The 23,068-nt window shown below is 41.6% G+C and overlaps 1 protein-coding gene across 6 annotated transcripts in view; it reads left to right on the forward strand.

Moving 5' to 3' along the window:
• Positions 1–23,068, forward strand: part of ZNF516 (zinc finger protein 516) — a 154,385-nt gene that overhangs the window by 89,155 nt on the left and 42,162 nt on the right. For all 6 annotated transcript variants that reach the window (XM_073566542.1, XM_073566534.1, XM_073566549.1 and 3 more), the window contains one exon: positions 11,270–13,180. In XM_073566542.1, coding sequence (XP_073422643.1) covers positions 11,416–13,180 — 1,765 coding nt within the window. In that variant the 5' untranslated portion in view covers positions 11,270–11,415. The remainder of the gene's footprint in view (positions 1–11,269; positions 13,181–23,068) is intronic.

Below are 23,068 nucleotides of genomic sequence, written 5' to 3' on the forward strand. Positions count from 1 at the left end.
GGATGTTGCAGATTTTCTGCAACATTTCTTAATCTGTTTGTGTTTATTTTGTTTGACACTAATGCATATGCGTTTTTAACTTCCTGTTTTCTGCATCTAATGCAATTCTATGGGATAAACCTACACATAAAAATCAGCTTACTCAGTAGCATTTTTGTAATGCGCTCCACAAGTCAGTTTAAAAAAAAAAAGCAATACGCAATACTTTCTATAAATATCCACTTTGCTGCAACTGTAAAATGTGCGGCTTTAATAATTTATCACGGGCAACATAGCCTTAAGGTCCCACCACAGCATTTCAATTGGGTTGAAGTTGGGACTTTGACTTGGCTGTTCCAATACCCAGATTTAAAATAAAAATAAAAATTTAGACATTGATATAAATTTGCTGGTGTACTTGTGGTCATTGTCCTCTTGCATGTCCCAGTTTTGGCCAAGCTTCTCCTTTTGGATAGATGGCCTCACATTTGACTTTAGTAAACTTTTGTGTATGGAAGAGATCATGGTCGAATTCATAACTGCTAGGTGGCTGCAAAACAAACAAAAATCATCACCTCTTTACCACAATGCTTGACAGTTTGTATGCGGTGTTTTTGTTTACCGTATATGCTGTGTATGATTGGGCATTATGTCCAAACCTTTCCACTTTGGTGTCTTCTGGCCAAGACTTGGTCTTGCAGTTTGTTCAGAAGCAACTTTGCAAATTTTTCCCGTGCTGTGTTGCCTTGTTCTTTTTAGAAATGCAAGGCTTTCTCTTGGGCAAACCTTCTAAACAAGCCAGACTAGCTCCATCTCTTTTCTAATTTGTTCTGTAATGAACTTGAATATTTAACAAACTGAGGCCTGTAGTGTCTGAGCTTTAATTCTTCGTTTTTGAAATTTTTTTGAGCATTGCTCGACTTGTCCTTTTATGGCTGGGTTCAGCCACCTGTTTTCGGACTCAAATGCCTGGTCTGACTAGGAGTCTCTTGACCTGAGCTTTCATCCACATCGACACATGAGGTTGTGTGTTTGGACAGAGACCCACAATCCATCCATTCATGTACGGACCAAAAAATACGCTCTCTGAACCCAGCCTAAGATGAATTTGCTGGGTTATCCACTCGAGAGATTTTCAAGCATCTTGACTAATTTCCACTAGTAAACAATATCACTTACTTTAGAATGGTGAACGCCAAATTGTTTGGAAATTGCCTAATAACCCTACCCAGATTGATGGCGATCAATAATTGCTTGTCTAAGATCATTGCTGATATCTTATCTCCTTGGCACAGTACCTGAATATACACTTGCTGATAAACAATTTACTAAGGGCACTTGATTGGCTGCACTCTGATTCCTACTTGCCCTCTTAAAACCTGTGTGAAGCATACTTACAATTATTATTTAACCCCTTCCCGACATGCGCCGTATGAGCTGCGTTTTCGCAAAGTTCTTTGTATGGCGCCAAGACTATGCAGGCACATGCAGAGTGCAGCCTCGATCAAATGCGGGTGGCAGCTCTTTGAGGGCGGATACCCTGCAGCAATGCCCAAGATCGATGCTAGCACCGATTGCGGGCACTTAATTCCCACGATATGACTATGATCTCCATGGTGACCCCAGGCCGAAAGATGGCCGCAGGGTCATCCAGGAATGGTGGCCTGTCTGCTCATGCTGACAGCACGAGCTGACACGCCTCCTCCCTGCATGTCAGACACTGATCTAATGCTCTACAATGCAGTAGCATTGCAGATCATTAGTTCAGCGATCTGGCAGTGTGAAGTTGATGTCCCATCCTGGGACAGTGAAAAAAGTTTTAATAAAAAAATGTAAAAATACTTTTTTAAAAAAATCACGAAATGAAGAACAAAGAAAAAAAAAATTATTGTTCTAATAAATATATTTTATTTATGTAAAAAAAAAGTACACTTATTTGGTATTACCACGTCTGGAACGGCCTGATCCGTAAAACTGTATCTCTGAAAACGTAATTTTGTCCCTCAAAAAATAAACCGCCATACAGCTATGTCAGCGGAAAAATGTTATAGCTCTGAGAATAAAGTAATGCAAAAATATTTTTTTTACTATTAAACTTTGTGTAAAAACGTGAAATCATAAAAAAGATATTAATGGGTTATCGCTGAAGTCATACTGACCCGAAGAATAAAGCTGCCTTATTTTATCACATGTGGAATGGCATAAACCACCCCCCCACTGGTTTTTGTTCATTCTGACTCCCAAAAATTGGAAGAGAGCGATCGAAAAATGTCATGTTCCTGAAAATGGTACCAATAAAAAAGTAAATTCGTCCTACAAAAACCAAGCCCACTCACATGACTGTCAGCGGAAACATGGAAAAATTATAACTATCAAAATATGGCAATGCAAAAACTCATTTTTGCAATAAAATGCATTTTTTTAGTCTGACAGCAGCCAAACCTAAAACACAATATAAATGTGGTATTGCTGTAATTACACCGACCAAAAGAATAAAGTTGTTTGATCAATTATACTGTATGAGACGCTGCGTAAAAATTTAATAAAACCAATTCTTCACCTGCTGTTGATTTGTTTTTTTTTTGCCTCTCAAAGATCGCAGTAAGGCTCAGCTCACATTTATCTTGATCTCTGCGCTGAGCGCTTAACCCCTTTCCTACATTGGATGTAATATTCCGTCCATGTGACCTGGGCCCTAAGTCCCATGGACGGAATAATACATCATAGCGATCAGCGGCGCCCACGTGGTGAACGCCGCTGAACGCGGCCGGGTGTCAGCTGATTATCACAGCTGACACCCGGCACAATGTGTCAGGGGCGGTCACGGACCACCCCCTACACGTTAACCCCTTGCACACCGCGATCAAACACGATCGCGGTGTATCGGGGGTTAAAGGGAAGCATCGGCGCGGAGGGGGCTCCCTCCGTGCTTCCCTCCCTCCGTGCTTCCCTGAGCCCCCCACAGCAGCGCAATGTGCAGCGCTGCTGCGGGGGTCTCTTTCCCCTGTAGGGAGCTGACATCCTCAGTGCCTGCAAAGCGCAGGCATGAGGAAGTCTGCGTCTATGCCTGTGACAGTTTGCTGATCTGTGATGTGACAGATCAGCGATCTGTCACAGGACAGTGATGTCTCCCCTGGGACAACCTAATAGTTATAAAAAAAAAAAAAAAAAAAGTGTAAAAATAATTTTAAAAAAATCGCTAAATAAATTAGAAAAAAAAAATATTCCCAAATTCATTTTTTGGAAATAAAAAAAAACAGTAAAAGTACACATATTTGGTATCGCCGCGTCTGTAACGACCTGCCCTATACAAGAGGTCCCATTAGTTAACCCCTTTAGCGAACCCGTTAAAAATTAAAAATAAAAAACGAAGCAAAAAATGATTTATTATCATGCAGCCGAACAAAAAGTGCAATAACGCACAATCAAAAAGACGCATATAAATATCCATGGTACCGCTGAAAAATGTCATCTTGTCCGGCAAAAAACGAGCCGCCATACAGCGTCATCAGCGAAAAAATAAGTTATAGCTCGCAGAATAAAGCGATCCAAAAATAATTATTTCTTATATAAAATAGTTTTCATTGCATAAAACCGCCAAAACACAAAAAAACTACATAAATGAGGTATCGCTGTAACCGTACCGACCCGAAGAATAAAACCGTCTTATCAATTTCACCGCACGCGGAACGGTGTAAACTCACCCCCCCAAAAGAAATTCATGAAACGCTTGTTTTTGTTCATTCTGCGTCCCAAAAATCGGAATAAAAAGTGATCAAAAAATGTCACGTGCCCGAAAACGATACCAATAAAAACGTCAACTCGTCCAGCAAAAAATAAGACCTCACATGACTCAGTGGGTCATAATACGGAAAAATTATAGCTCTCAATATGTGGTGATGCAAAAACTATTTTTACAATAAAAAGCGTGTTTTAGCCTATGACAGCTGCCAAACCTAAAAACCCGCTATAAATAGTAAATCAAACCCCCCGTTATCACCCCCTTAGTTAGCGAAAAATAATAAAATTAAAAGAAAATGTATTTCCATTTTCCCATTAGGGTTAGGGCTGAGATTAGGGTTAGGGGTGTGTTGGGGTTAGAATTGGGGGTTTCCACTGTTTGGGCACATCAGGTGCTCTACAAATGCAACATGGCGTCGGATCTCAATTCCGGCCAATTCTGCGTTGAAAAAGTCAAATGGTGCTCCTTCCCTTCCAAGCTCTGCCATGCGCCTAAACAGTGTTTTACCCCCACATATAGTGTATCAGCCTACTCAGGACAAATTGCAAAACAACTTTTGGGCTCCAATTTCTCCTGTTACCCATAGGAAAATAAAAAATTGGGGGCAAAAATATCATTTTTGTGGAAAAAAAATGATTTTTTTATTTTCACGCCCGGGCGTTATAAACTTCTGTGAATCACTTGGGGGTTCAAAGTGCTCACCACACGTCTAGATAAGTTCCGTGGGGGGTCTAGTTTCCAAAATGGGGTCACTTGTGGGGAGTTTCAATAGTTTAGGTACATCAGGGGCTCTCCAAATGCACATGACACCCGCAGACCATTCTATCAAAGTCTGCATTCCAAAACGTCGCTACTTCCCTTCCGAGCCCTGATGTGTGCCCATACAGTAGTTTTCTCCCACATGTGAGGTATCAGCGTACTCAGGACAAATTGGACAACAACTTTTGGGGTCCAATTTCTCCTGGTACCATTGGGAAAATAAAAAAAATTGGTGACTAAAAGATCATGTTTGTGGAAAAAATGATTTTTTTATTTTCACACCCAGGCATTATAAACTTCTGTGAAGCACTGGGGGGTTCAAAGTTCTCACCACACATCTAGATAAGTTCCTTGGGTGGGGTCTAGTTTCCAAAATGGTGTCATTTGTGGGGGGTTTCCACTGTTTTGGTACATCAGGGGCTTTCCAAACGCGACATGGTGTCCGATCTCAATTCCAGCCAAAAACGTCAAATGGCGCTGCTTCCCTTCTGAGCTCTGCCATGTGCCCAAATAGTGGTTTACCCCCACATGTGGGGTATCAGCGTACTCAGGAAAAATTGCACAATAACTTTTAGGGTCCTGTTATCCTTGGAAAGATAAAAATTGGGGGTGAAAAGATCATTTTTGTGGAAAAAATATGATTTTTTAATTGTACGGCTGTACGTTATACACTTCTGTGAAGCCCTTGTGGGTTCAAAGTTCTCACCACATATCTAGATTAGTTCCTTGGGGGGGTCTAGATTCCAAAATGGGGTCACTTGTGGGGGTTTTCCACTGTTTAGGTACATCAGGGGCTCTCCAAACGCGACATGGCGTCCGATCTGAATTCAGCCAATTTTGCATTGAAAAAGTCAAACGGCGCTCCTTCCCATGGAGTTCTGCCATGCGCCGAAACAGTGGTTCCCCCCCCCACATATCAGGTATCAGCGTACTCAGGACAAATTGCACAATAACTTTTGCAGTCCAATTTCTCCTGTTACCCTTGGTAAAATAAAAAAAATTGAACCTGAAGTATTTTTTTTGTGAAAAAAAGTTAAATGTTAATTTTTTTTTTTAAATATTCTAAAAATTCCTGTGACGCACCTAAAAGGTTAATAAACTTCTTGAATGTGGGTTTGAGCACCTTAAGGGGTGCAATTTTTAGAATGGTGTCACTTTTGGGTATTTTCTATCATATAGACCCCGCAAAGTGGCTTCAAATGTGATGTGGTCCGTAAAAATAAAATGGTGTTGCAAAAATGAGAAATCGCTGGTCAATTTTTAACCCTTATAGCTTCCTAACCAAAAAAAAATTTTGGTTCCAAAATTTTGCTGATGTAAAGTAAACATGTGGGAAATGTTACTTATCAAGTTTTTTGTGTGCTGTATCTCTGTGATTTAAGGGCATAAAAATTCAAAGTTGGAAAATTGCGAAATTTTAAAAATTTTCGCCAAATTTCCATTTTTTTCACAAATAAACGCAAGTTATTTGAATGAAATTTTATCACTAACGTGAATTACAATATGTCACGAGAAAACAATGTCAGAATCACCGGGATCCATGGAAGCGTTTCAGAGTTATTACCTCATAAAGGGACAGTGGTCAGAATTGTAAAAATTGGCCTGGGAGTTAACGTGCAAACCACCCTTGGTAGTGAAGGGGTTAAACTGGGGTTTCTGTTTAAATATATGAAATATGTAATTCAGACGGGACTCCAAGTGGAAGATTCCGTATAATGAGGCAGATCGAGGCACTGTGGATGCTGTCTGGCCGCCTCTGATCCGGCAGTGTCCGCCACAATTTTATGCACTTCTGCAAAAGACACCGCTGCGCAGAGGTCAGACTTAGTCCAAAGTAACTCTGATGCCGCACTATAGTGAATGTATCCCTCAGGAGTTTCATCTGAATCTCATCACTCATAGATTTAGATGGAAACCCGATTTAAGTGCTCAGCATAGAGTGCCGGATTAATGTGATCCCAAATATTATGCAAAATGTTCCCAACAAAAGCTTCAACTCAATCCACAAAAAAAAAGTCCCTGCTCAGCTCCGTCATCTGTTAACGGAAATATAGGGGGCTTCCACATTACTGGTCATACAGAGGCTCTGAAAAGGTGCTATAGCTCCTCGCAACCCCCCCCCCAAAAAAAAGAAAAAAATTCAGCAAATTCTGCTCTATCAAATCCAAATGCCCCCCTCCCTTCTGAGCCCCATTTAGTGTCCACATGTTTGGAATTTTGGCATTTCTGTAGCGATGACAGCCCACCTAATTTACAGGTTCGTGTCTCCAGAGGCATTAGCTGGGCACTATAACGTACTGGTGACTGCAGTGTCACTGGGCACTACAATGGTAGTTTGCAATTTTCACTCAGTAACATCCAGTGCTGCTTGTTTTTGGAAAATACCTATGGAGTAGAAATCATTACTACACCTGTAAATCAATTCCCAAAGGGGTATAATTTCCAAAATGGGGTCATTTAAGGGGGGGAAGTTCTGCTATTCTATCACTTGGCTATGTATATGTAGTCTGCAAACTACTCTAGCAAAGCTGCACTCCAGGTAGAAAATAGCACTCTGTCCCTCCTGTGTCTCGCCGTGTGGCTAAGCAGTACTTTACAGACACATTGGGTATTTCCACATTCAACAGAAACGGTGAGACAAATTTTAGTGCCATTTTAGCCATTTCCCAGTGTGAAAATGTAAAATCTGGGGCTAAAACCAATTTTTTGTGGTTAAAAATGTAATTTTTTTTCTTCACTGCCTAATAGCATAAAATTATGTGACACACCTATGGTGTCAATATGATCACTGCACCCCCAGAAGAATTAATTGTTTTAGTATGTAAAAGGAGGTCACTTATGGGTGGTCTTTGCTGTTCTGGCACCTTAGGAACTCTGTCAGTGACATGGCACCCTCAAATCAGTCCAGCAAAATATGAACCCCAATATGACGCTTCTTCCCTTTCAGCTATGCACTGTGCCTCAAAAGTAGTTTTCGACCATATATGGGTTATTGGTGTTCTCAGGAGAAATTGCACAACAAATTTTGGGGTTCATTTTCCCTGTTAACCTTCTGAGAATAAAAAAATTGGGGCTTAAAGAATATTTTTTTATTGGAAAAAATTAGATTTTTATTTTCATGGCGCAACATTGTAGGCTTCTGTGAAATCCCTGGGGGTTCAAGACGGTCACCACACATCTAGATACATTCCTTCAGGGGTCTAGTTTCCAAAATGGAGTCACTTGTGGGGGGGGGGGGGGGTTCCACTGTTTAGATACATCAGGGGCTCTCCAAATGCCACATGACACTTGTAGAACATTCCATCAAAATCTGCATTTCAAAACGTCACTCCATCCTTTCTCAGCCCTGCCATGCACTCAAACAGTTATTTTCCTCCACTTATTGGTTATTGGAGTACTCCAGGAGAAATTGCACAACAAATTATATTGGGCATTTTCTCCATCAGCATGTTTTTGCTATGTAATCTGAATTCAGCATGAGGTAGGGGTTAAAACACAGATTTTAGCTCTGAGGTTTTGTTTGCTTGCAATGATTGTTTTATCACCAGTAGCTTATCATTGCTGTGATTAGCATTTTGCATGAGCCTTGGTCTGACACAAGCCCTCTACTGTGATAAGCAGTTTAAGCTATTTACATACAGAGTGTAGTGGGGAGGGGGGAAGCTTTTCAGCTCTGCTTCATTGCTAAATCCGAAAACTCTGTGTGCCAGAATGGTTGCACCCAGTAATCTAAGTGATGCATTATTGGATTCAGGGTCTCTTTGCCTACATTATGCTGCTCTCCGATGAGGTAGCGAAAACCTGTTGACAGATTCCCTTTTAAAGGAAACCTGTCATCTGTTTTGGCTGCTATAAGATATGGCCACTGCCTCTCAGGGCTTTTCTACAGCATTCTATAATGCTGTAGATAAGCCCCCGGTCCGACCTGCAAGAGAAGAAAAGTAAGCTTTATTATACTCATCCGGGGGGGCTGTCTGGTCCGATGGGTGTCGCAGGTCTGGGTCTGACGCCTCCCATCTTTATGCGATGCTGCCCTCCTGTTGCTACATAGCTTCCCGGCATTGTGCTTCTGCACAGGCGTGCTTATCTGCCCTGTTGAGGACAGAGCAAATTCCTGCAGTGCGCAGGCGCCGGGAAAGGTCAGAGAGGCCCAGCGCCTGCCACAGCAGTACTTTCCTCTGCCCTCAACAGGGCAGAGAAGTACCCCTGTGGGATTTTGTTTATTAGATACACTACCTCTCTGTCCTCAGAATATATACTGTGTGTGCTGATTGTTTTTGCCCTAGTACTAGCATGTCTTAAGATTATGTACATGTGACACTATGCACTATGTGCAATACATTTTTATAATGGTAGCCTTCCTGACATGATGGTGTTTGCATGCTGTACGTGGGTTATATAGTGGTAAAGGGAATCTGGCAGACTGATCTAACCCCCTCAAACTGTTTGTAATGTCACGTTACTGTCTGAAAGATAATGCCATCCCTTTATTGATGCACTCTGTTGCACCCTGATGGAAAATTCAATGTTTCGTACACAAATGAGTCTTAAATGCACTAGGTGTCTCCAAACTTTTTCCAAGCCTCTGCTTCCCTAGCTTTATTCCCTTCCCAGCCCCACCTTCTACTTGACTGACAGCTCAGACTGATGTGCTGCAATGAGGGTGAGCTGTTGGTCAAGCAGAGGAAGAGGCCATGCATTCAGCGCTCTGCATTGTAGTGCATGCCGGACGCTGAACCTGCCAAGTGCTTTCCTTCTCCATAAACTACAATGAATATAACCGCACCCACAGCATCTAGTTCACGTAATCTACTCCTTTCTGTATCATATGAGTCACGACTCATTCATTCTGCCAGAATATGGCTGTCCCAGAAATGACCACGCAGCACACAATTCATAATTCCCTTCCCCTACGGTGCTATTCACCAGTGTTTTTTTTTTTTTTTCGATGATATGGAAAATACATGTGACCAGAGACTTATATCTGTGAGCATTTTTTTGAGAGCCGCTGGTTGCTCACTGCTACTTTGAAGGCAATGTGTCATCTGAAAATGACGTGTTGAATTTAAATAAAAATTTTGTTATTTTATGATATTTTTATTATGTTTTGGCTTTTATCCTAAGTCATATTACAAGATTCATTAAAGGGTTGATTGTGACTTGTAGGATCGCTACTACCAACAGGTGGCGCTATAGAGTTCAAGTCCTGATTTTCTTTGAAGAGGCAATTTGCATATATTTTTAAAGACACTCAGATGTACCGTATTTTCAGTTTTTATCCTCACTGTACGCTGAAATGTCCTCTTCTGTAGAGATCTCTTTTCAGTAGTCTGATTAGTTAGTGGCAGGATTACACTGAGAGCTAACAGTTATGAATGCTGTGGTGATGTGCTTTGTAAATTATAAGTATTGTCAAAGTTCACCTTCTCCCCCTCCCTGCACCGATCAGAGCATACCCAGGAAACTATCCCATAGAAATCAATGGAAATCTGGGGTTACAGGTTTGTGTGGTCCGTTTGGCTTTTGTGCAGTGTAACTCTGTAAGAAGTCGACACTAGATTAGGAATGATCATCATTATCCTGTTTTTGATGATCATGTACAGAAAATAGAATAATAAAACAAAAACTATTTTTCAAACTGGTTATAGTTAGTAGACAAATGTTGGTGATGAAGTTACTTAAACAAAATGTAAGAGAAAAGATTGATAAATATACTGGAATGTCAAAGATAGTAAAGATGATTATGGGTCGTTAAATATGGTTATAAATCAGAATGTGGAGGTATGTATAAAGATATGCACCGTATGTAAAACTTTGCTTTAATAAATCTAGGAACGCTATGCCGGATGATGGAAGTCAGTTAGTGGATAGTGACAAAACATTAAAATTTGCACAAGTTCAAGTCTTTTTTTTTTTTTTCTTAAATGTTCAATATAACCATGCCAAATGAAAAAGGTTTGATCTCACTTGTGTGTTTTTGAGACTTGAACCTTCAAAACTACCAATACCAGAACATGGGTAGATAGATATTGATACTGGTATACCCAGTCGTGCCCCGTGTATTGCTACTTCCCTAACAAGGGCCGTACCCAAGTATAAAGGATATCACCAAGCAATGTAATTCCTTCCCTATGTGTTGCCTCTTCGGCTCCGAAGAATCATTAGGGGAGTCTGTTTTGTGGGGTGAGAGAAGTTATCCAAAAAGAATAGAGGGTCTTGTAGTGACTCAGAATCCTATATCCATGCCAATATGGTGCTGCATGGTACATAAGTGTGTGGTCACCAAACTTCCTCCGACGCACATGTTATTATATATAGGGTATTGATCAGCTCATTTCTTTTCACGCTAGTCTCTGCCAGCTTTGTCAACTTTTTGAAGAGTAGGTGAAGCTTTGGTGGAAGGGAGTGTGGGTGAATGCAGCCAACTACTTCATGATGATTTATACCAAAAAGTGGTGGAAAGCACTACAGAATTGTTTTCCAGTGCATGACTACAGTACATTTCTTGCGCTGGCTCAGAGCAGCCGAAAGATTTTCCAAGCTAGTTAAAAAGCCCATGCCTCTTAATAGATTTAGCACATCTTACTCCAGCAAACTGTTGACTTCACCAGTCTAGATGATTTGGGGCCTATGTGTCCAATTACTCGAATCTCTCAACTCTTTGGTTTAGTTGCAAAGTGTAGCAGTTGTTTTGTATTGTTCCCTTGTGACAAATTTACATGTCTTCCTTTGTTGTAATTATTCCCAATTGTAACATGCGTTTTTTTTTTTTTTTTTCCTTTTTTTCAGGGATCCATGTGTGGTACGTGTTAATGCAGATTTGTAAAGTTCATTGTGGACGTTATGCTAATTAAATAGCATTCAACAGAGTAAGAAGTCTCCAGCCTGTCATTCCTGGATAGGCTTTAAATTCCCAACCTGATGGTTGGCTAGTAATGGACAAAAGGAAACCGTTTGATATGGAACTGCGTGAATCAGCTGCTAAGTCAAAAAGTGAGATGGACGATGACAAACCAACCTCCTTTAGTTGTGTGATATGTGGGAAAAGTTTCCCTTTCCAGAGCTCCCTCTCTCAGCACATGCGAAAGCACACTGGGGAAAAGCCATATAAATGTCCTTACTGTGATCATAGGGCTGCACAGAAAGGAAACTTGAAGATACACCTCCGCACCCATAGGACTGGTACACTTGGCCAAGTTCATGATGTTGAAATGGGTGATTCTCACGTTGGAGAGCTAGGTGCATCAGAAGGTATGGGAGTGTGTGCAAGTCCAACAAAAAGCACTTCTGCCTGTAACAAAATTCTTAATGGCTCTCTCCAAATGGAAGATTCGGATGTCGTGGATGACGACACACCAGGTGACTACAACTGTATGTTTTGCAAAAATAAGTATGATCGAAGGAGGGAGCTTGATCAACATCTTGTACAAGTGCACAAGCCATATAAATGCAGGTTTTGCAATTACATGACTTTACGTGAGGAAACTTTATTAAACCACATTGAGAAAGACCATATCACAACAGCAATTCCATTGAATAGAGATGCATACTCAGAAAACGGTAAAAGTGAACTGAATTCTGGCGAGTTCCCTTGTGAAATCTGTGGCCAGGCTTTTGTCCAAGCATGGTTTCTTAAAGCTCATATGAAAAAGCATCGTGGATCATTTGACCATGGTTGCCATATATGTGGTAGGAGGTTTAAGGAGCCTTGGTTTCTAAAAAACCATATGAAATCTCATGGTCCAAAGACTGGGAGCAAAAGCAAACCCAAATCTGATAGTGAACCGGTAGCCACTATAAATGATGTTGTTCAGGAGGAAACCATGATGACAGGCTTATGTCTGTATGAAGTTTGTGTAAAATGTGGAAATTTATTTACGAATCTGGAAAGCCTTAGCGCACACAACCTGGTCCACTGCAAAATCGAAGAACTCTCTGAAAACAAAGCCACGCATAAAAGCGATGAGCTGCAGAATGTGAGTACAGAGGTACCGGCCTCAAAACAGATTTTCTTAGACTATCTGCAATTGAAACCTTTAGTAGAAGCTCTCAAGAGCACCGATGAAGATAATGGGAAGAGAGTACCTGAACTTGACCCAGTCAATAGCTATCAAGCTTGGCAGCTGGCCACCAAAGGCAAAGTTGCAGAGCCATCAGAGTATGTCAAGTACCTGGGATGGGATGAAACTTTGGCTGATGCCGATGTTTCTTACGATAGAGACAAAGGTGAATATGTCCTTGTCAATCAGGAGAAACGTAAACGTGAGCCTGAAATTGGTAATGCCAGCAATCCAAAGAGACGTAGTTGCTCAAGTGGAAGTCGCACAGAAAAAAGCAGCATGCAGCCTGGAGAAAATGTCGTGGAGCCGCCTAACGATTTAGAATTTAGACCTCCTTCCCGGCAGAGCCGCAGATCTTCTCAAAACAAATCTACTGAGTGCTTTGAGTGTGGAAAGATTTTCCGGACGTACCATCAAATGGTGCTTCATTCCAGGGTTCATCGAAAAGAGCGTAGAAGTCTGAGTGAGAGTGGCTCTGTCTCTCAGCATGACAGATATGGATCAAATAGTGAGGGTGACTCTGCGAGTAGACCAAGTAGTCCGGACTCTGTTTCAGCTCCAGAAGACTCTTTGGCGTATGGCATTGGGGATGACGGAGCTGATGATGACAGTTTTGAAGAAGCAACGACATCGTCACCAGGTAATAGACTGTAGACACACAGTACAAAACAGTTGTTCCATTTTAATGACTTTTGTTTTTACTTGAACACCATATGCTCTAAGCGCTACCTAGCAGAGGCTGCAGACAGACCACATTTTTCCGTTTACTGTGACATTCTGATGATGTGGCCTCCAATTTAACCCTGTATATAGATGGATGGCTATATAGATATATTTGTGTGATCTAGTTAGTTAGATGATTACATCATTTATGTGGCAAAAAGAAAAATACCATACTATATATTTAATGACCGACATATTTAAAGGGAATCTGTCTGCATGTGTTGCTATGTAATGTGACTGCATTAATTCAATTGATGTTTTATCACTGCCCAGACAACAGCTCGCTTGACCCTGGTCCCACCGTGCCACAGTCTTTGATTAACTGCATACTGTCAGTAAACAATGTCCATATAAAGCTGTGGGCGGTGGCAGCTTTCTGAGCTCTGCTACATCTAAGAACTCTGTGTCACAACTGCTGCACCCAGTAAACTAAGTGATACATCTGCGGATTCAGGGTCTTTCTTCTTACTTTATGCTGATCTCAGATGAGGTAGCAAAAACTAGCTGACAGATTCCCTTTAATTTTTGGTCTTAATAAATTCCACCATAAATGTAGAGATGTATCTGTTAAACCGCTTCTCCTCGCCTGGCTCAGATGTCGAGTAGAACTGGATGGAGAGAAGCCACTCAGCAGACACGTCCTATGCCAGGCTCGTTTTTATAACTGTTTTCAGAGAAAAATGTATTACTTTTCAATACTGCAAAATAAGTAAGTTGTTTTTTACTTCATCGGTGAAGGCTGTAAATGAAACGTCAGGATTCCAGGGTAAGCGTAATCTAGCTCATCTTACAAATACTGAACTGTGCCAGATGTTCCTTATATGAACGTAAATGTTATTCCCGCAAAACACAAGATCCGTGAGCCTGACAGCAGACCCAGCTGGCTGACTATTCAGCACATTCCCAACCATGAAATGTCGGAGTGTGTAAGAGTGCAGTAGCAATCATTAGGGTTTATTTTGGAATGCTGGATTGTTAAGGTGAATTCACACACGTGGAATTGTTGCAGAATTGCACATGAGAAATCCACCGCAGGTTACTGTATCCGGCAAGATGCTGAGATTTTATAAATATTATCCACATGCTGCAGCCATGAAAAAGGAGAGCGCTGGGGATTTAATATAGCTTTTTTTTGGATTTTGGGCCGCCCACGCTCAGGATCAGCGAGGGTCTGATTGGTTGGACTCCCAGTGATCATGTATTTATTGGTTATATTGTGGTTGGTGACAAATAGTGGGAAAACCTCTTTAGTTTCGGTCTCTAAGGCTATCCATGTTCCTTATTGTGGATTTAGAGTGAATTATGAGGTTTATGCAGTCATAAGAATACATGCCTGGCATCACACAGGTCTCATTCACTCTTCAGTGGTATTTTGCATTTGTCTTTTTAAGGACCCGTGCATGCTGCAGAAAAAATGGTATAGCGCCGATAGTTCATTACTCCTTGCTACAAGCAGTGTGTGTTGGAGTGTACCATGGTTTCATATCTGCTGGTCCATACAGACTCCATCAGTGTATTCTTCAGATGAAATTATGAAATCTTGCCAATACATTGGCGCAGTATAGGATTCATGCAGTGACCTTATTGAGAAGTAGCACTAATCTGATGGGTCATGGCTATTTTTTTGTTTGGAGGGTTAGGCATGGAGGAAGTGGGGATTGCCTGCATTATGTGGGCATATAGATGTAACTAAGGCTGGGGCTACTTGGTGACTTTGGTCACGGTACACCTGAAGCTCGCCGTTTCTTGCTGCTACACTGCAGTGTGATAGAGGTGACCGCTGCACGCTGTGACCATCACGGTACTACCACTTGCTTGCCGCAGCCATGGTGCCCTGCCGGTCACAATGCGACCCCATTCATCTGCATTATGGTACAACATTGCACGATCTATGTTGTGGCCAAAGTCGCCACGTATCCACAGGCTAAATAACCACTTGGTTTGTGTGAACACTAATTTTTGCCATTAACTACAAAAATATTTATCCAACACATATATTTTTCTTCATCTAGGGACATAATAATGTAAGTTCTCCCGTTAATATACCACGATGCATCAAATGGCCAAGTTCTCCAAAAAATATGACATAGTTGTCATGGGAGATTTCAACTATCCAGACATTTGTTGGGAATCTCTCTCAGGCAAAACTAACAGGTCAAGGAAATTCTTATCCTCTCTTGCTGACAACTTTATCTTCCAAAAGGTAAGGGAGAAAACAAGGGGAACTGCTACCTTGGATCTAATCCTTATAAACAGGGAGGAAATGGTTGAGGAGGTAAAAGTGGCTGGGACCCTAGGAGGTAGCGACCATGCTATTTTAGAATTTTGGATAACTAGAGGCGGAAGACCTGTGAAGACTCAGACGTCAAGGTTAGATTTCAGAAAGGCAGATTTTAAGGGATTCAGAAAGAGAATTGGAGGGATCCAATGGCTGGATATCCTTAAAGACAAAAATGTCCAGGAAGGATGGGAAATCTTGAAAAATGAAATTCTCAAAGCACAGTTGTTAACAATTCCGAAAAGAGGGAAGAATAGGAAGCAGTTAAGGAAACCAGGATGGATGAACACAGAACTTAAGCACATGCTAAAAAGGAAGAAAAAAATGTTTATAAAATGGAAAGAGGGAGGCATATCTAAAGAAGAATATAATGCTGTCTGCAGAACCTGCAGGGCACAAATCAGATTAGCTAAAGCTGAAAATGAATTGAGGCTTGCAAGAGATGTCAAAAGCAATAATAAAGGATTTTGGGGATATGTCAAAAGTAAAAGAAAAGTCAAAGATGCTATAGGATTTTTACAGGATGAAAATGATGAAATGGTAAGACAGGATGTTGAGAAGGCTGAACTTTTAAATTCCTATTTTGCATCTGTTTTCTCTCAGAAAGGAAATGTAACATCAACTGTTATTCACTGTCCTATTAAGGGAATAGAAGAATCCAGGATATCTATAAACAGAAAGATAGTGAGGAAACACTTAGCTAGCCTAAATGAATTCAAGTCTCCAGGTCCAGATGAATTACACCCCAGAGTACTGAAGGAGATAGCAGAAGAAATTTTTGAACCCCTCTCTATAATCTTTGAAAATTCTTGGAGAACAGGAGAAGTGCCAGAAGACTGGAGAAGAGCAAATGTTGTTCCTATCTTCAAAAAGGGGAAGAAGGTGGACCCAGGTAACTATAGGCCAGTGAGTCTGACTTCTATACCAGGAAAGATCTTTGAACAAATTATTAAACAACATGTATGTCAGTACCTGGATAAGAATGAAGTGATTAAACAGAGTCAGCATGGGTTTGTAACTAATAAGTCATGTCAGACTAACTTAATTTCCTTCTATGACGGTATCACTGATTGGGTGGATCAAGGAAATGCTGTAGATATAGTATATCTTGACTTCAGCAAAGCATTTGACAAAGTCTCTCATACAATCCTTATTGAAAAAATGATTAAGTATGGAATGGACAAGGCAACTGTTAGGTGGATTCATAACTGGCTTAGTGATCGGACCCAAAGAGTGGTCGTAAATGGCTGCACATCCAGTTGGAAGAATGTCTCAAGTGGGGTACCACAGGGCTCTGTCCTGGGCCCTGTATTGTTCAACATCTTTATCAACGATTTAGATGAAGGAATTGAGGGTAAACTGATTAAATTTGCTGATGACACAAAGCTAGGAGGGATAGCTAATACTAGAGAAGAGAGAGAGAGAGGATTCAAAAAGATTTAAATAAACTGGAGAAGTGGGCAGCAACTAACAGAATGGTTTTTAACAGGGAGAAATGCAAAGTACTACATCTGGGCAATAAAAATGGAAAAAGCATATATAGAATGGGAGGAATAGGGCTAAGTGACAGCACATGTGAAAAAGACTTGGGTATACTAATAGATCACAGACTGAATATGAGTCAACAGTGTGATGCAGCAGCAAAAAAGGCAAATGCAATTCTAGGATGTATTAACAGAAGCATACAGTCTAGATCACGTGAAGTCATTATTTCCCTCTACTCCTCTTTGGTCAGACCTCATCTGGAATATTGTGTCCAGTTTTGGGCACCACATTTTAAAAAAGACATCAACAAACTGGAGCAAGTTCAGAAAAGAGCGACCAGAATGGTGACCGGTCTGCAAACCCTGTCTTATGAGGAAAGGTTGCAGGATTTGGGAATGTTTAGTTTGCAAAAGAGAAGACTGAGAGGAGACTTAATAGCTGTCTACAAATATCTAAAGGGCTGTCACATTGTAGAAGGATCAACTTTATTCTCATTTGCACAAGGAAAGACTAGAAGCAATGGGATGAAACTGAATGGGAGGAGACACAGATTAGATATTAGAAAAAACTTTTTGACAGTTAGAGTGATCAATGAGTGGAACAGGCTGCCACGAGAAGTGGTGAGTTCTCCTTCAATGGAAGTCTTCAAACAGAGGCTGGACAGACATCTGACTGGGATGATTTAGCGAATCCTGCTTTGAGCAGGGGGTTGGACCAGATGGCCCAGGAGGTCCCTTCCAACTCTACGATTCTATGATTCTATGATTCTATGATTGTAGAGTGGAGTACTATTGCCTACACATGAACACCAAAAGTGATCACAAACCACTCACAACAAATGTAAAAAATACAAAATTTTATTAGTTTATGTTAAAAATTATACTTATGGCAATTTAAAAAACACTGTTTAATGAGGATCAAGTAAGTAGGAGAACACATAACACATTTAGCTTCAAATATGTAATCTGTACCCATATATACCAAAGACGGTGCCAGTATCTCCAAAAGATAAATAAAAGTTAGTATATGAGGTGGTCCCCTTGAGAAAGTAACTTGTGCGAAACGCTCATTGAGGTATTTGTGGGGGACATCCATTCATGACATATTATGGATAAGCACTAGATATCCCCTTCATACACCCAATTCCATTTATTATCTTTTAGGGATATTGGCACTACAATATAATAAAATATTAATAGTGATTAATAAAATTGTTTGTGATTTTTAATTTCTGGGTGGTTTGTGAACGCTTTTGGTGTTTGTATGTAGGCAATAATATAGTCTGCCATTGTAGTGAACAAGGAGAGAACTGCTTCTGGGAACGTCACTATAGCTAGGTTGTAATGCTTGTAAGAAATAATGGGCAGGACTTAGTCCACAAGTGAAGCTGTCCTACAGCAGCCACATAATGGGACAGCAGGGGGAGGGGAGGAGTGCCTGCCTTTTCTAGAAGTCTGAAAGAAGAAACAGCTGTGTCCAGGGCATCTGCCTCTTACCTTGAACTGACTGTGACCTCCACTCCAGGCGGGCGCCTACTGCACTTATCTGACCTCCCGATTCATTTAGGAACTTTAGAAAACTGTATTTATTTTAGTTCTGTGATGCTTTTCTGCCTTTTAATAAAAATCTGGGGTCTGTGTCGTTATCCCTGTTATATCCTGATGTATCCATAACCTTATATAGGCTGGAATAATTGAAAAATAATTTTATAGTTTTGCATCAAAGCCGCACCTGGAGTGATGAGAGGCACCACTGCGTTTGGTATCTACCTTTGGCTAGGATGCATCTATATACCTCCTATTTATTTACCGTATTTATTCCTCCTCTTAATTAGAAAGCGTCGCCGACCATGCTTTTTAGTGCAAGGGCATCTCCTTTATGCCACTTTCCCACAATGAGAGTTTTTGATGATGCAGATTTTTTGCACCTATTAGGCTGAGTGCAGACTGTCTTTTTTGCCCCGCGGATTTTTCCGCGCAGAATGGAAGAAATCCGCAGGTCAAATGACCTGCATTTTTCCTGCGGATTTCTTCCATTTTTCCTGCGGTTTTCTTGCGGTTTTTGTGCGGTTTTCCACTGCGGATTCCCCCCTGCGGATTTGGAGACAGGGGAAGTGGAAAACCGCACAACATCTGCACAGCGTTTTTTTTTTTCTTCATTGATTTTAAGGCTACTGTACATCACAATGCGGATATGCAGCGTTTCTGCGCGGAAAAATCCGCTGCGGATCCGCTATATATCCGCATCGTGTGCACACAGCCTTAGGTCCTTTTTTATTTATTTATTTTTTTTTACTGCTTTTTGTTACATTTTTTTTACATTCATTTTTATCACATTTTTGACACTGTGGTTTTCTCGTTTTGACATGCTGTGTTTTATAAATGAGGCTGTTGTTTTTTATTTTTTTTTTAATACTTCCTGGTATTTGGCTTTGACAAAACGCTATTGATCTAGCCATGTGCGGATTACATGCATATTGCTGCTTTAGTGCATTTCTGCAGTACACAAGCAATGTGTTTTAACCTGTGGAATTTCTACATCTAATGCAATTCTATGGGGAACGTTCACATAATACTCAATACCAACAAGAGAAATGGACTAGCTGGTCAGTTTGTGGGGAAAAACAAAGAAAAAAACACGGCGGGCACCAGACTTCTATAAATCCAATCCACCTTTCTGGAACTGAGCAAAAATATGCAGTGTGAAAAGCTCCTAGAAACTCATCATGGCAACGTAGTCTTTGGATATACAGCAAGCAATGATTGTTGGGCACAGGACCCTCTCTTACTATTGCGTTTCCCAACCTGCTCTGCAGCTGGAGTGTTTTCTGCTGACAGCAGCGGGATTGCCGGAGCAGGATCAGTCACTCCCTGAATAAAATGCCGTCCTTCTTGTTTTCCCATTCGCTTCTGTCTTCCAATTACTTTCCATGTTATGCATTTTCTCACTTTGCTATGACTCTTAAGTAATAGATACGGTATGTGTATATATATATATATATATATATATATATATATATATATATATATATATATATATATATATATATTTCTACCTTTTATATACTTGCATTTCTGCAGGGAGAGTCATTGCAGACAGAAGCATTGTAGCATTTAATTGCTTGCTTCACATATCTGCACATTGTCATGTAAATAGGTTATGGCTTGAGGGAAAATCAAGTCAGAAAAAGCAAACTATTCTCTTATTTCAATCAACTTGATGCCTGCCCCAGTATAAATTGGATTCATGGCTTTTAGACATTCGCCACCCCAATAAGACGGCACATTTGTGTTTTTCCTATAATTTGTATTGGTATTTTAGGGGAGGACCACACACAAAGCGAAAGCCTTCTTTATAGAATGTGAGCAGGCGCCACCTAGTGGTGCAGCTGAGGGCCTGTTTTACATAATGAGGATGGCGTTTTTCTGTTCAGAAGTCATTCACTTTTAAACCTAACTTGCCTAACAATTCGGAAGCCCTTCCCATTGGTCCCTGCAGCTTGTCATTAGTAAGGATTTCATTTTCCTAGGAATGGTAAAGCTGTTTTGTGAAGGTTATAGCACAAAAGGAAAGGGTGGGGCAGGCACACAATGGCAGCTTTTCCTCATTTGCATGGAAGGACAGGTTCTTGTATACGTTTTTGTCAAGAAATGAGAACATTTTCTAGATGTCCATTTCTCTTATTTAATCCTCGTGAAACCCTCTTTTAGGCGACCTATAATTTATAATCTGATAGTAATTAGCACATTTTTTTTTTTTTTATTTTCTAGCTTATTGGTTCTGCCAGATACTTTGCTCTTGAAAGCGACTGTCTCTGTAGGAATAGCCACATAATTAATAAGGCTGGGCCACACATTGACGTGTCTCAAAACATCAATCCTTAGGAAAGTTGCGCGACCAAAAACATTTATGCTCCTTGTCTGCCATTTGGTACCCAAAACTTTTTTAGAGCCGTGAGTTTGCTGAAAAAAATTACACAAGTAGAAATTGTATGTGACTTGCATTGAAGCCTGGTAACACTTGAAACCAGAAACCAACGCATGTGGAACTCTGTCGCAGAGGATTGCAGGTCACAATGTGACACTGTCGGATATCATTAGAGGCTATGTTTGTATGCGACACTATCAGAAATCGGTGCCACACTGCAGCATTGTATCTAATGTCAGAAATCTGGAGATGTGATGTTAAAATGCGGCACCCTCAGAAAGCACTAGAAGATGTCGCAGTGCGGCGCTCTCAGAAAGCACTAGAAGATGTCGCAGTGCGGCGCTCTCAGAAAGCACTAGAAGATGTCGCAGGGCGGCGCTCTCAGAAATCACTAGAAGATGTTGCAGTGTGGCGCTCTCAGAAATCACTAGAAGATGTCGCACTGCGGCGCTCTCAGAAATCACTAGATGATGTCGCAGGGCGGCGCTCTCAGAAATCACTAGAAGATGTCGTACTGCGGCGCTCTCAGAAATCACTAGAAGATGTCGCAGTGCGGCGCTCTCAGAAAGCACTAGAAGATGTCGCAGTGCGGCGCTCTCAGAAAGCACTAGAAGATGTCGCAGGGCGGCGCTCTCAGAAATCACTAGAACATGTCGCAGGGCGGCGCTCTCAGAAATCACTAGAAGATGTCGCAGTGCGGCGCTCTCAGAAATCACTAGAAGATGTCGCAGTGCGGCGCTCTCAGAAAGCACTAGAAGATATCGCAGGGCGGCGCTCTCAGAAATCACTAGAAGATGTCGCAGGGCGGCGCTCTCAGAAATCACTAGAAGATGTCGCACTGTGGCGCTCTCAGAAATCACTAGAAGATGTCGCACTGCGGCGCTCTCAGAAATCACTAGAAGATGTCGCACTGCGGCGCTCTCAGAAATCACTAGAAGATGTCGCACGGCGGCGCTCTCAGAAAGCACTAGAAGATGTCGCACTGCGGCGCTCTCAGAAATCACTAGATGATGTCGTACTGCGGCGCTCTCAGAAAGCACTAGAAGATGTCGCAGGGCGGCGCTCTCAGAAAGCACTAGAAGATGTCGCAATGCGGCGCTCTCAGAAAGCACTAGAAGATGTCGCAGGGCGGCGCGCTCAGAAAGCACTAGAAGATGTCGCAGGGAGGCGCTCTCAGAAAGCACTGGAAGATGTTGCAGGGAGGCGCTCTCAGAAATCACTAGAAGATGTCGCAGTGCGGCGCGCTCAGAAAGGACTAGAAGATGTCACAGGGCGGTGCTCTCAGAGCACTAGAAGATGTTGCAGTGCGGCGCTCTCAGAAATCACTAGAAGCTGTCGCAGGGCGGCGCACTCAGAAAGCACTAGAAGATGTCGCAGTGCGGCGCCCTCAGAAGTCACTAGAAGATGTCGCAGTGCGGCGCGCTCAGAAAGCACTAAAAGATGTCGCAGGGCGGCGTGCTCAGAAAGCACTTGAAGATGTCGCAGGGAGGCGCTCTCAGATATCACTAGAAGATGTCGCAGAGCGGCGCTCTCAGAAATGGCTAAAGACGATGTTGCAGTGCGACAAAGCATCCTCCATTTCATGCGTCACATGCCATGTAGCCCTCCCCTAAACCATGCTATTTGCTCTCTATCCTGTTACCCCTTGTTCCTGCTGTATGAAAAAGAAAAGTAAGAAAATCTCACCATGTCTATGTTTTTTAAACTAATACCAACCATTTTTCACTATCACTCTCTTAAAGCACCACTTCAGTGTAAGCCCCACCCCCCCAACACCACGCTTGAAATGTAAGTCCCCTGCCGACGGTCATATATACTCACTATCCGGTTGCCAGACGTCAGAAGTTGCGTCACAAGCTCAATACAAGTCTATGAGACCAAGAATGAGGCTCTCATAGGGATGTACTGAAAAGTTACATCCTCACCGCCCCATGAAGCACTGGAGCTGCCGACAGGTCACTTTTCGCGGGAGTCAGACTGGATATGTTGGAAGTCACTGAAGGCAGCGTCATGTGAGTATGAGAAGGGGTAGGAGAATTACACTTAAAGTACCACTCCAGCACAATGGTGCAATAAAAAAAACTGCTGAATTGGTGCTTTAACCTCCATTTTTTA

Source organism: Dendrobates tinctorius, unplaced genomic scaffold (genome assembly GCF_039654945.1).
Source record: "Dendrobates tinctorius isolate UK_male_01 unplaced genomic scaffold, ASM3965494v1 ptg000004l, whole genome shotgun sequence".
NCBI classification, from domain to species: Eukaryota; Metazoa; Chordata; class Amphibia; order Anura; family Dendrobatidae; genus Dendrobates; species Dendrobates tinctorius.